This window comes from Anoplopoma fimbria, chromosome 12, assembly GCF_027596085.1.
Source record: "Anoplopoma fimbria isolate UVic2021 breed Golden Eagle Sablefish chromosome 12, Afim_UVic_2022, whole genome shotgun sequence".
Taxonomy (NCBI): Eukaryota; Metazoa; Chordata; class Actinopteri; order Perciformes; family Anoplopomatidae; genus Anoplopoma; species Anoplopoma fimbria.
The window spans coordinates 12,301,694-12,314,089 of record NC_072460.1 but is presented as its reverse complement, the minus strand read 5'-3'; the positions used below and the strand labels follow the sequence as shown (position 1 = coordinate 12,314,089).

General features: G+C 43.2%; 1 protein-coding gene across 1 annotated transcript; it reads right to left on the bottom strand.

Moving 5' to 3' along the window:
* Positions 1 to 257: 257 nt before the first annotated feature.
* LOC129099936 (la-related protein 4) lies at positions 258 to 12,145 on the bottom strand. The gene is made up of 16 exons (XM_054609391.1): positions 11,496 to 12,145; positions 9,137 to 9,243; positions 8,841 to 9,010; positions 7,786 to 7,873; positions 7,503 to 7,639; positions 7,310 to 7,413; positions 7,089 to 7,199; positions 6,941 to 6,994; positions 6,643 to 6,852; positions 6,123 to 6,226; positions 4,164 to 4,385; positions 4,000 to 4,054; positions 3,734 to 3,892; positions 3,502 to 3,641; positions 3,112 to 3,388; positions 258 to 2,775 (listed from the first exon to the last, which is right to left on the bottom strand). Exons 1-16 carry the CDS (start codon positions 11,610 to 11,612, stop codon positions 2,383 to 2,385), a joined length of 2,448 nt encoding a protein of 815 aa, XP_054465366.1. The 5' UTR covers positions 11,613 to 12,145; the 3' UTR covers positions 258 to 2,382.
* Positions 12,146 to 12,396: the final 251 nt, after the last annotated feature.

Below are 12,396 nucleotides of genomic sequence, written 5' to 3'. Positions count from 1 at the left end.
AGACCATTTGAATCCTGAGACTGTACTTTAACAGGACCCGTCTGTTTTATAGCAGATATCAAAACTTTAAATGGGTAGTAGTGGGCTGAAGACATCTTTAAATCTAGAAGGCCTATATCTGTATATCAAATGCCTTAATATGATTGTAACATACTTCACTGTTGATTAATCTGTATGAAACTCTGCAACACATTAAACCTTTGTTTGTAGTGTACGTACAAAACACAAGACAGCAGAAAGAAGTGTGACACTGGAAAGCCAAATCAAAATAATTTATTTTTGGTGACATTTCATACAGTTCTAGGATTGTGTCTCAAACACTTGGTTGATCCATTACTATATTTCCTTTTGCCACCCGACCCGAATTAATAGAAAATAACCCAAATTTACGTGGGGGGGGATTCCTGTAGGTATTTGCAAGCCTGTTAACATCAACCATATTCTAAAATTATTTCACATTAATCATGAGTAAGATTATTTTTAAAACAAGTTAGTGCATTTATTTAATTATACTAAATCACTAGCTGCTCATACTCATTAATGAAAAAGAAATAACAGCCCCAGTGATTGGTTACTCGTTTTACTGCATTACTAAACCCAAAGTCAATGCATCAAGTATTTTCTGCTCAGCTGACATTTAACGGTTTATAAATGTCATATGCGTGATTTTATTTTGCCAATGCGATTTCACACAACTTTGGGGAAACCAGCCTACCAAGATTGGGAGAAAAGCGTTGTGCATCGGAATTAAAATAAATAAATTTAAAAAGCAATACATAGTGAGTCAAACTTCAAATTCTAAGTCAATTCATTTAAAAAAAGAAAAAAAAGAAAAAAAAAACAAAACAAACAAACCAGCAAACTCACCCTAAAAGCACAAAACAATCTGGTGGATACCTGCTGTCAAAAGCCTCCCTCTGTAAATTCAGTACTAGAACAATTACATTCTCCCACACACATTTTCTAGTGAAGGGTTATCACGATAGAGCATAGGCAACTACACCTCTACAGCTTCTTCAAAATCCAGTTTCACTGGGCCAAACATTTCCCCAAGACTACATTATTTAGCAGACCTCGTCAATAAAAATCAAAACTTTATTCTAGCACACTATGATCGTAGGCAGCTGGCACATAGCACGTGAAAATGTTCCAATTTTCTTTATACCAACGACTTGGCTGCCAAATATCATGTAGCTATTATCCTCAGCTAACTGCACTCCTCAGTCTATTTTTGACACTATGCCTTTGTTAAGAACAATTCACAGATATAAGCTTAACCTGGATATCCTGTGATAATGTAGAAAAGCCAAACCTCACCTAAACTACCAGGTGCACTGAACAGTCAAATGTTATTATCCCCTTCTTTTTTTCCTCCTCTTGGAAAACGTCACTCTACAACCAAATCAAACATGTAAACAGAGAACCTGACTGATAAACATGAAAATAATCTGAATCCATCAGAGTGGTTAGACCCGAAACGGTTCAGATAAATGGAGATAAAACTTAACATGAAAAACTTTGGACCAGGCTAGCAGGTTCACCATGGCTAACGGGCCAGTGGGCAAACCCAAAGTGGATTTTCAGGTTCAAACAAAACCACACATCTGACTGCGGCATAAATCAACAGTTTCTGATATTCGATTGATACAATTTAAGCCAATTATGAACCAGGATCAAATACCACCATAGAACACATTTCATTAATATACATTAGAGGACCGCACCGTCTGGTTTTAGGACAATGATTCGGCGTCTCCGCTGTAAAAATCATAAATCATCCATTTCATTACATCAATGCAACAGCACACTGTAGCACTTCAATCAAATTGCTAAACAATCAATGCATACACAGACATCAGTCAACCCTTCAGTCATACTTGCAAACCTAAGCACACAAGAAAAAAAAGAAAAATCTGATGTCTCATTGCGTGTTAGTGATATCTTTGTATATGTACATGACATATATGCATGTTCTTTTCTTCTTAGTGCATATTGTTCTTGCAGACATCTATTCTTTAAAATAAAAAAAAAAAGGTAGAGGGCCGATTACGCGGCCCAGCATCCCACCTCTCCCTAGCAGAGCGAAAATGAGACTGCCTCCAGATAAAACGCACTTAAATTCTTTTAAGCATAATGCTGGAGGCCAGAACAAGATTTTTGTTTCCTTGTCAAATCACTCATTAAAGTTCTTCAGGTGTCATTTTGCTCGTTTGTCCAGGATGTCCAGGTCTCACTGTCATCGTTAAAAGCTTTTCTTTGGACAAGTTCCAGGGGGAAAAGGCGGCTACCATAATGTTGTTGCTTTTATGTTACTCATTTTTATATAATTATATATATCCATGTATATATTCATACATCTTTTTTTCCATTCATATCAAGTTTTTACTTTGGCGATACTGGTGGGATATTCTGCTCTTTGCCAGTGTGCCTGTAGCCTCCCTGCGGGGAGCTGCGTCGGGCCGGAGGCGGGCGCCTCTGGTCCCGGAACTTGAGGCCCCCGTTGCCTCTGGGGCCGTTGCTGCGGTAGTAGCCTTGAGAGTCACGTTCACGTGGTGGTCGGCTCTCCTTGCATTCCCATGCCCCCTCCCTGTCGTGGCTTCTCTCTTGCTTGTCTCCAGAACCACTGCTGGAGCCCGGCTCCTCGGCCTTGTTCACGCGCAACTCACGTAGCGGCTGGCCTGACGCGGTGCCCGTGGAAGCTGGGGCAGGGGCCGCAGGCGGCGGGTCCTTGGGTGGCCGTTGGCACACCTCGGCATAGCTGAGCTTACGCGGCTCCTGAACCAAGGCAGGGAGAAGCACAATTATAAAATAAAGGATGTTAACACAGACTCACATTTTACATTATTTTATGATTTCCCTTGTCAAACCCTCAGATCTCATAATCTTAACGCTCATCGGTGGAGGAGTGGACATCCTGGACATTTGGTGGGAAAGGGCAGAGAGAGAGATAAAAGGCCGAGACATTGAAGAAGAGTAACAGGTAGAGAGGAGGGAAAGAACCAAAGCCAGTCAGTCCACTACCTCACTTCCCTCTATGCGCAAAAGAGCTCATCATCGGGCAGACAACTATGCTCAAGTGCAGGCCGTCATTACAAAGAACCAGATTCTCACCTGAGGTGCAGGGGTGGGAATAGGGGCTGTAGCAGGGGCCGGTGTGCTGGGAGTCACTGGTGTGGAGGGAGCAGGAGCAGCAGCAGCAGCAGCCGCCACCGCAGCAGCAGCAGAGGTAGCAGCAGCAGCAGCAGCAGCAGCGGGGGGCTGGGGCCTGGGGCTAGGCACAGGTTGTGTGGTGGGGGAGGGGTTCACGGTAGGTTGGACAGGTGTGCGTGGAGCCACTTTTGGAGCTGGAGGCTCTGCCCGTTCAACTCTCCTCTCCTGACGAGTTATTCTGTCAGAACAAGAGTTTCAGACATTCAAGTTACCGTTTGAGGTTTGATACAGGTGTTTTGAGTTCAAGCACCAAATATCCTGATTCAATTGCAATTGTTTAGACATTTGTACCCAGGAGCTGAAGGTCCAAGTGGTTGTGTAGCAGATTTCACTGCTGCCAGGGCAATACTCGATACAGCCACAGCCTCCTCTGCGACCGGTGGTTGTACTGAAACTGGACTCACAGTGGCTTCTTTATTGGCTTGTTCGGTCTATAAAAAAGCAAGGAGGCATGCACATCATTACACCAATGGAGTTCCCCTTCTCAACAATGTTCTCAGTGCAAATGTCTTAATATTCTTACCTTGTCCCTGTACAAACCGCGTACAACATCTGACATTCGGTTTTCCAGCACCGGCTCTCCCTGTGTACTGACAACACAACCAGGAAGAGGTGGGAAATTGGTGGCAGCCAGGTCAAACTTGGGTGGAGAAACCTTGACCTCTGCTAACGGAACAGGCCTCTGAGAAAGGAAAATGAAATGGAGCCAACAGACAGAAAGATCATGAGATGGTTCATACTATTATTAACAACATAGAGTTTAAAGACAACATGAAAATAGGTATTTACAGCAGTCCGTTCGTCTTCTCGCCTCCTCCGTGTTCCTCTGTAGGTTGTGCTCCGTCTGAAATGCAAATAAGTGACCCGTCAGGAGCGACTCAACAATCAAGCGTCACTGATCAAGTCAAAACTAATCAACAGCAGCCATTACAGTCAAATAAAAACAGCTGTACCTTCCACGTCCAGCCATGCCGTTGTCATCACTGGGATCCGTGGAGGAGGAGAGATGTGAGAATGGGGAGCTCAGGTCGGAGGCCGTCTGGACTGGGTTGGTGGTGGCGGCGACGGAAGCGAGGGGCTGCGGACTGCGCAGTCCAGTCAGACTCTCCAAGGGGACGGGAGTTATAGACGCTGAGGTCACCTCACCTGTCCTCACCTGGGGCTTCACATGGTTTCTGTCACAGACGGGAAAAGGTGAAGGTGATCACGGTGAACTTCAAGTTAAAATACTCTCAAGGCATACTGGTAACCAGTGTTTCCTTTCCAGTTTGCAAACAGGGTTGAAAACTTTTTTAAAAAGGAGCGTAAACAATATGTAAAAGGAGATCCTGACATTGTCCTTACACTAAATTTGACAATGTTGTTCAGGGATACTGTTATTGATATCATAACGCCTGGAAAAATGTTCAGCAGCTATTACAGTTAAGCAGATCTTATTTAAAGGGGCTATGACATGTTAAACCACTGTATGGTGCTATAATAGGATGGAGCTTGTGTTTGGACATTAACGCTATCACATATAGAAAACTAAAGCCTTTATTAAAAAAAGTGCTTTTTGTTGTGGCTCCATCAATAATCTTCAGATAATGGACGTTGAAACATCTAAATGAGTTCAACGGAAACACTGGTGTTCAGTGTGCTGGAGGAATAAGACTGCATGCTTTGTCTTCAGGGTGGATGTGTAGACATGCAAGGTGGGGGTGGGGTTGAAGCTGTGGAGACTTAGATGGCACAAACTGAAAGTGTGGAAATCTGCAACAAATCATAAACCTATTTAGAAGAACTGACGACGCCCGTGTAACACTAACCGGCCTCGACGGACTGCCTTTATCGTAATGCAGCTCAAATATTGCTTTTAGAAAGTATTGTTTGACGAAGACCTAGCAGCATGATTCACATGGATTGCTCCTCTCAGTCTTTGACCCTCAGATCTCATAATCTGAACGCTCATCGGGACAGGAGTGAAGCTCCCGACTTTGGGAGGGAGGGGAAGGGTAGAGACAAAGAAAAGAAAGAGAAAAGAGGAGCAGAGAAAGAATGAACCAAAGCCGGTTACTCCACTCTCTGGTTTCCCTCTATGCGCATCTTGATCTCATCATCGGGTCTGACTTAAGAGTCCAGTGAAATTTCTTTGTGAAGCTGCTTTTTCACAACATAAACAAATTTGTCATATCTTTGTTAGAGATTTAAAGTGTGCGTTGTTAAAGTTCGACAGCTGCCTGACCTAGACTCAACTCCTGTCAGCTATTTCTTTGTGCCAAAGCATAATCACACATGGCATGTGGTAATACCATCACTGACGGAGAACGCAGCAGTAAAACTAAGAAAATAACATGGGCAGTTAGTTGTGATGGAGGGAAACTGCTACATGTAATGCAAAGAGGAAGTTTTGGAGCCATGGTGGACGTAACTGGAAAAAGCCAGTTTCAGAATCAGTTTGACTCAGCCATTTAGCAGGCAAGCCTACATTTATTAAATGACATGAAAATTCCAGGACGTCTATTACCTGGCAACATTTATACACTGATGAAAAGGAACATGGCCATAAAAAAAAATGACTGGCAAAAGGCATTGGCCCTGTTTGGCTGTTGCAGCATGGTAAGAGATGAGGTAGCGATGAAGCTTATTGTACAGTATAACAGCGGTACCTGAAGGCATTTATTACATTCTTTCTTGAATAGAGGGGGACACTGTGGGGACAGTAAGAAGACAGGGAGTGAAGAACAATTCCCTGGTGAGGACACGCTATCTTTAGACAGAATTCAGCTGCAGGTGATCTGATGTTCACGGTTTAACATTGTGCAACAAATGACACAAGTGGTAAAATATTCTTAATATTAAAAACAGATTTAGATTTAAGCCAAAACTAAATAAGAAAATCACAAACAGCATTAGGAAAAATAAGTCCTTACCGGTTTCTGTTGAACGGGCGGGTGATATTTAGAGAACTGGAGCCAGTTTTGTAGTGTCCAGCAGAGCCAAATCCATTCACAAAGCTACTGTTGGGAAACGGAGCCTGCACAAGGGGGAAAAAAAACAAAAACACAGTACTTAAAAATGCATACAATTTGTTAAATAATTAATTCAGTAACTGCCACAAGGACCTGAAAATACATTTTCTCTAAGTGTAACTGTTTAAAACTGAATATTATAGCCAACGCAAAATACTGTGTTAATGTCTACTGACAATTCAAATTGTCAGAAGGGAAAGTTTTATTTGAATTCACTCGATGCATTTCTCTTCAGACGTTACAACAAAGATGGCAATCAATTACAGCCAGCACACAACTTGTGGATTTCAAGGTTTCTTATTTGAATCACATCTTAAGCAGTTGATGCTGGTTACACACAAAAACAAAGTGAATATGGGGACTGAATGTTTTCAACTGAGGTGCATGAAGGGTGAAATCCAGATTAGTAGGAATGTCTCACCAGAGGAGTTTCAAAGTACGGTGTGGGCGAAGGCGTCCAGGTGGGAGGAACGATGCCGTAGACTGGGTACTGCTGCTGGGGGTAGACGTGCTGCATGTAGAGCGGAGAGCTGTACTGGGACTGGCTCTGGGACTGCTGAGCGTACAGACTGCTGTCCATGCTACGGTAGCCATTCTTTGCAAAGAATGTGTTGATAGCCTTTATCCTGGCCTGTCAGAATGGTAAAGAGAGAATTTACTTAAAAACAACTTTACAAAAGGGTCTTTCCGAAATGACAAGGAGTTTTATTTTTACTCACCATGATGGGTTTTCCCTGAAATGTTTTTACTTCCTCCCTCAAATACTTGTATGCCTAAGGGAGCATAAGGGAGAATCGTGAGACACCTCAGCGAGTCACCCACACACTCCAAACATTGAAGAGAAAGGAGAAATTTAAATGGCATTACCTGTTGAGCATCAGTGTCTGATTGGAATGTGATGTACCAGTTGTTGTTGTGTGCGAACTCAACACTTATCACCTTTGGACAGTTGTCATTTTTGAACAGTGACTCTACTTCCTGTGGATTACATACAAAGAAATGTCTCACACTTCAGTTTAACATCTACATCCTTACTAATAATAGATGTTTCCAAAGACGGGCTGTGTGTGTGCACAGGTTTGCTTTACCTCAACAGGGGTGGTTTCAGGGACCTCCCTCAGGATGATAATGCAGCGCTTGTGATTAGGACGCACTTTCTCCCCTTTCTCATCCACTTGTACCATAGGAGAGGCTGAGGGAAATTCAAGGTATTTAAATCTAGACACATCACATATATATGCAGATCATTTGCGCATATATCATCTTAAAATCTCTGCTTACATCTCAACACATCCAGGATGAGGTCCATGTCAGTGGTGAGGACCTTGATGCCCTCCATGCTGGCTATAGTCCAAATAGGGACAAACTGGTCGCTGTCCATCTGGGACATCAGGTACAAATCCTTTGAGAGGTTTTCTCTGAAACACAAAGCAACAGATCCATGTGGATTAGCATTCTCTGGACTTGGAAATAACAAGTCCAATTTTCAAATTCTACTATATGAAACGGATAAAAAAAAAAAAAAAAAAAAAAAAAAAAGGTGGTTTAAGTACTTGTCTCTTACCTGGAGAAATAAAACTCTAGCTCCTTCTTCAGAGACTCGCGTAAATTCTCAGAGGAGATCTTAGATCGCTCTTCAGTTTTGGAATCCACTGAGAAACAAAAACAAAATGTCAGCGTTAAAACAATACAACTGTTTTAGAAGTCACATGTTTTATAACGGACAGGGCTGTCTTGTCCCGAGTCGATGCCAAGTCAGCATTACAAACATATATATAACAAGGGCAGTGACGTCAAGCCATCTCAAACAAATTATGTTTCATTTAAACTCAAAAGACACGTTGAGCTACTTCATTACCTTTTAATAAGTAGTAATATTCAAGTCAGGTGAGTACTATTTAATAGTAAATACTGCTGAGCCTGTGAAAACGGGTATACGATGCGTTTTGTGGTTTTAGTTATGCGACTCCAAACTCCAAGAAAATAACAACAGCTTGGGCTCAGACACTTTACCATACAGGGAGGGTCTATTAAAAGATGCTGTTTTGTTGCATTGTGGGTTTAAGGAGTTTGACCTTTCCTTTGACTCAAAAGTACTTAAGTACCCATTTAAGCAAATGGTCTTATGTGAGAGGTGACAACCAGTCCCAACAGGTCAAACAAGGGTTGGATTTCTGTTAAACATCACCATAGTCAAACACAGGATTTACATGTGTACATGGTGAATGAAATACAAATAACTGCATGGGTTAGGGGTGGTCAAACGGTCTCATCGTTCCAAGTTTCACCTGGCTGCAAAACAAATTTGTCCCTTTGGGGGACAATGAATTTAATGAAAGCAAGCAGTCTGCAGGTTTTCATTCATCGAAACCATAGACTTTATCAACTGGTGTAGCGCTCATTGAAATCACCTGCTGAGGTGATCAGTTGGTATGAAAAACTACAGACTGACAGAGGTCAATGTGGAAAGTATAATTGTATTTAAGCTGTGGAAACTCTGCCGTTAGACCGTATCACATCCAAATGTGACGTGACATAAATGTGACAAAAAAGAATAATCCTGAGTTGAAGTCACAGTTGGTGTGTGAAGACGACTGCAAGTGATGTGATGTGACTGACCTGAGCTCCCTGTGGTGGAGTCAGCAGGGGAAAAGCCCAACTCTGGAGGGTCCATTCCATTTACTGCTATCTCAGCTGTTGCTGTGGAGCTGCTGTCATCCAGGGCCGTGAATCCCACAGTGTACTGCTTACACACAGCGGACGAAGGCTCAGAATAACCTGTGGACAAGGTAAAAGAGTTTTCATTAAGAACAAACCAAACATTATTTCCCCAGGGATGCTTCCCCTTGTCTATACATCTTCAAGTTCTCCGATATTTAATTAGGCTAATGGAAGTGTATCTCACCCTCGCTGATGTCTGAGGGGGCCAATGAGGGCTGTTGGTAACAGCTTCGCTGGGGGCCACAGGCATCTCCTGCCACACCTTGGCATTTGGGTTCAAACCGGCGCCCTTAGAGGTGACCTTCAAAGCAGGAAGAGGAAAATCCGGCAAGTTAAAATCATAACATTAAAGCAGAATATAGTGCCTAATCAGACATATTACACAGTCACAAAAACACCATGTAGACAATAGTTTGCATACAAAGCTGGCATTTATGTACATTAAACTGCTGCAATTTGACAGTTTATTTATATATGAACAGATTTGAATATGACTGAGACTTAAATACGATGAGTACCATGTATTAATTATTCTCACTGATCTCCTAAGATTTATAATCTCATCTGTGCTTGGCATCATACTTTTAACCGGACTAAATCTTAGCTTTAAAACTAATTTGACACCTCAACAAATGTTCAACACACTACAATACCCATTATGGTTTCTAACCATCCAGTCAAGCCAGTAACACTCATTTGGTTATCAATACAAACACATGGAGCGCTGAGCAGTAAGCACTGGGCATGATCAATGCATTTATTAAACTTAATTGCTCTTAAGAGTAAGATGCAATGTCCTTAGGAAATCTATGACCATCAAGGTGGAAATCTGGCACAATCATGATAACTTGATGTAATCAATGAAATGGACTCAGTGAAAATATAAACGCAACAAACAATTAAACACCAGTTAAACACTTAAAAAAAAAAAATCACCCCAGAAAATACTTTAAAACAATTGAAAAATATGTAAAAATGTGTTTGTAAGAAACTGAAATTAAAATGTACCTTTTGTGGTTTGGATAAACATTTAATCTATACCGAGTGCAGAAAGGCAGATCCTCTTTCAAAAATTATGAACATACAAAAACAAGGCAGGAAACTGTGGTGTCCAGCAATGTGGTGGAGGACATCTGCAGCCGAGTTCACTAATTACTTTAACTTATATTGGGGGCCATTGCCACTAACAGAAATCACCTGGTGCAATCTCAGGATGGGAACACCTGCATACCATTGGGCTTCCGTGGCAACTAATTGGAAACCAGAGAAGTGCAATGAAATATGCCACAGAGGGCCCCATGATCCCATGTAGACAAAATAAGCTATTATCCCTGTTTACTTCACAGAGTAGAACGATTACAACAGCTTTGAGTAACCACAAAGTATGTGTTGTAATAAATATTGACTAATCAACATAATGTTCATTGTGTGCATTGAGTACATTGTGTTCCTTTCACAAACATATGTATATTTTTGATGCACATTTAGGGTTAGATCTGACTCAGTATCAAAAGGGCTGTGGACTGGCAGGAGAAATCCTGACCCTGCAAAAAGCTGTGGCCAAGAATAGATCACATGCTGTACATATTAAGGCATCCAGATATTGACTTGAACTTGATGTGAACCACCTGTGAATTATGCTTTTCTCCAATAAAAAGGGGGTTGATGAAAACATGTGCACTGCCTTTTCGAAACAACCCGTGGCTGTCATAATAAATCAGCTTCTTCTTTTAACATTGCTTGCAAACAGATCCACCCCCTTTATAGCTAAAGCACAACCTGACAAGTCCAGCTGCCAGTTCCGATATACATCAAGACGCTCCTCTCCGCTGCAGACGGGAATGGACGTGTGACACGGCCGGGCCTCTGTGTCGCTTTAAAAGAGCACAAACATGTATGACCCGTGTGCAACTTGACACATGGTCACAATGCATGCTTCTGTGTTACAGGCCGAGGCCGGCCGAGCGGTGTCAGCTGACTCTGCAGCGCAGCGCAGGCCAGGTATTTGCAACGCATGTCACCGCGCTAGCTCACTCAGCTAGCGATTAGCTAACAGGTACCGTGAGTGGTGAACGTTTACCCTTCGTCCAGTAGTGGAGGCATCGACCACTCCACCGGTACCCCCGCTCACTACACCACCCCCACCCGTCAGCTGTGTCATTACCTCCACGTACAGGCTCGTGATTACTCAGCAGACTGCTTAATGAGCTCGGTACCGAGGCTAAGCTAGCATTAGCTCATCCGTGGTGGCTGCAGGATGCCGATGATGGTGAATGACCTGTACCAGCTTCAAGTTAGTCATGACCCTAAGAGATTATATCGCTCATTAATTATTATTAAAGATTAAAGATTAAGACAGCAATCGCGCAAAACGTGAGAAAGTCAGATTCAAACTGATAATAATGATCTTAAAATATGTCTTGTTTGATTAATGGTCGCCGCTCGTCGCACAGAGGGGGGCGTACTGTGCGAGCAGGTCCCCGAAGAGCAGCAGCTAAGCTAAGCTAGCGTTAGCTCGTTAGCTCGTAGCTCGCTAGAGAAGGCCTCACTCACCATGCCGCCCGACCCTCCCTCGCTCCCCAGCGGAGCCGCGTCCTTCCCACCAGTCTTCGGTCCGGGATCAGCCTCCTCCTGCAGCTGCGGCGGCTCTCCGCTCTGGTCTGAACTCATCGGCCGGTCCTGACTCACTTCCTCTCCGTCTCGTTCTCCCGGCCCCCGCCTGCCACCTCCTCCTCCTCCCCAAATACCGACCGGGGCTCAGCAGTCGGTCTGGTCCTCTTCTGTGCGACCGGATTGGCAGCAGCGCTCTGAAACTAGCTTACTAGCTAGCTAGCCGGCTAGCAGGTGTGCTACAGGCTAAAGCTAGCGAGCTAGCGTGATATGAATCAACGAAGCGAGCTAACGCCAGCTAGCTCACTGAATCAAACGTGCACGCTGAGATAGTCGTGGGATAAGCGATGTCAAACCATGACTCTTCTTAGACCACGGTCCCCGCTGGCGTTTCGTCAAATATTACACCACCCACCGGCTTCGTGAGGCGCATTCCTAACCGGGCGACCGGAGCGGACACTGGGGACACGCACCCTTCCTCAGCGCAGGCACACAGTCCGCCGACGTCCCGGCTGCCACCGCGAGGTCTCCGTGACCTCTGCACAAGACGTTTCCTTTTCCGGATCCTCACTGTAGTTTTTTTGGGTTATTTAATAACAGTATTTTGGTCTAACAAAGTCATTGTCACACTATGACAGTGGATTTCATTTATTTATGTATTAATTTATCTTAAAATTGAACCCTGTTGTGCAACCACTTGATTTGAAGTTTATCTTAATAATTCACCTGTCCTACCTTACATGCTTCTGTATGATTCATCTGTAAATGTATTTTATACGGTCTTTCGATTGTATGCTTTAATTTTGCTGTTGTTATATCTTGATATTTTGTATTGGTATTGATC

Coding starts and splice junctions, on each gene's coding strand:
- LOC129099936 (XM_054609391.1), bottom strand. CDS start 11,612: ATGAGTTCAGACCAGAGCGGAGAGCCGCCGCAGCTGCAGGAGGAGGCT. Junction 7,640..7,785: donor CTAGAGTTTTATTTCTCCAG/GTAAGAGACAAG, acceptor TTTGTGTTTCAG/AGAAAACCTCTCAAAGGATT. Junction 7,200..7,309: donor CTGAAACCACCCCTGTTGAG/GTAAAGCAAACC, acceptor TGTAATCCACAG/GAAGTAGAGTCACTGTTCAA.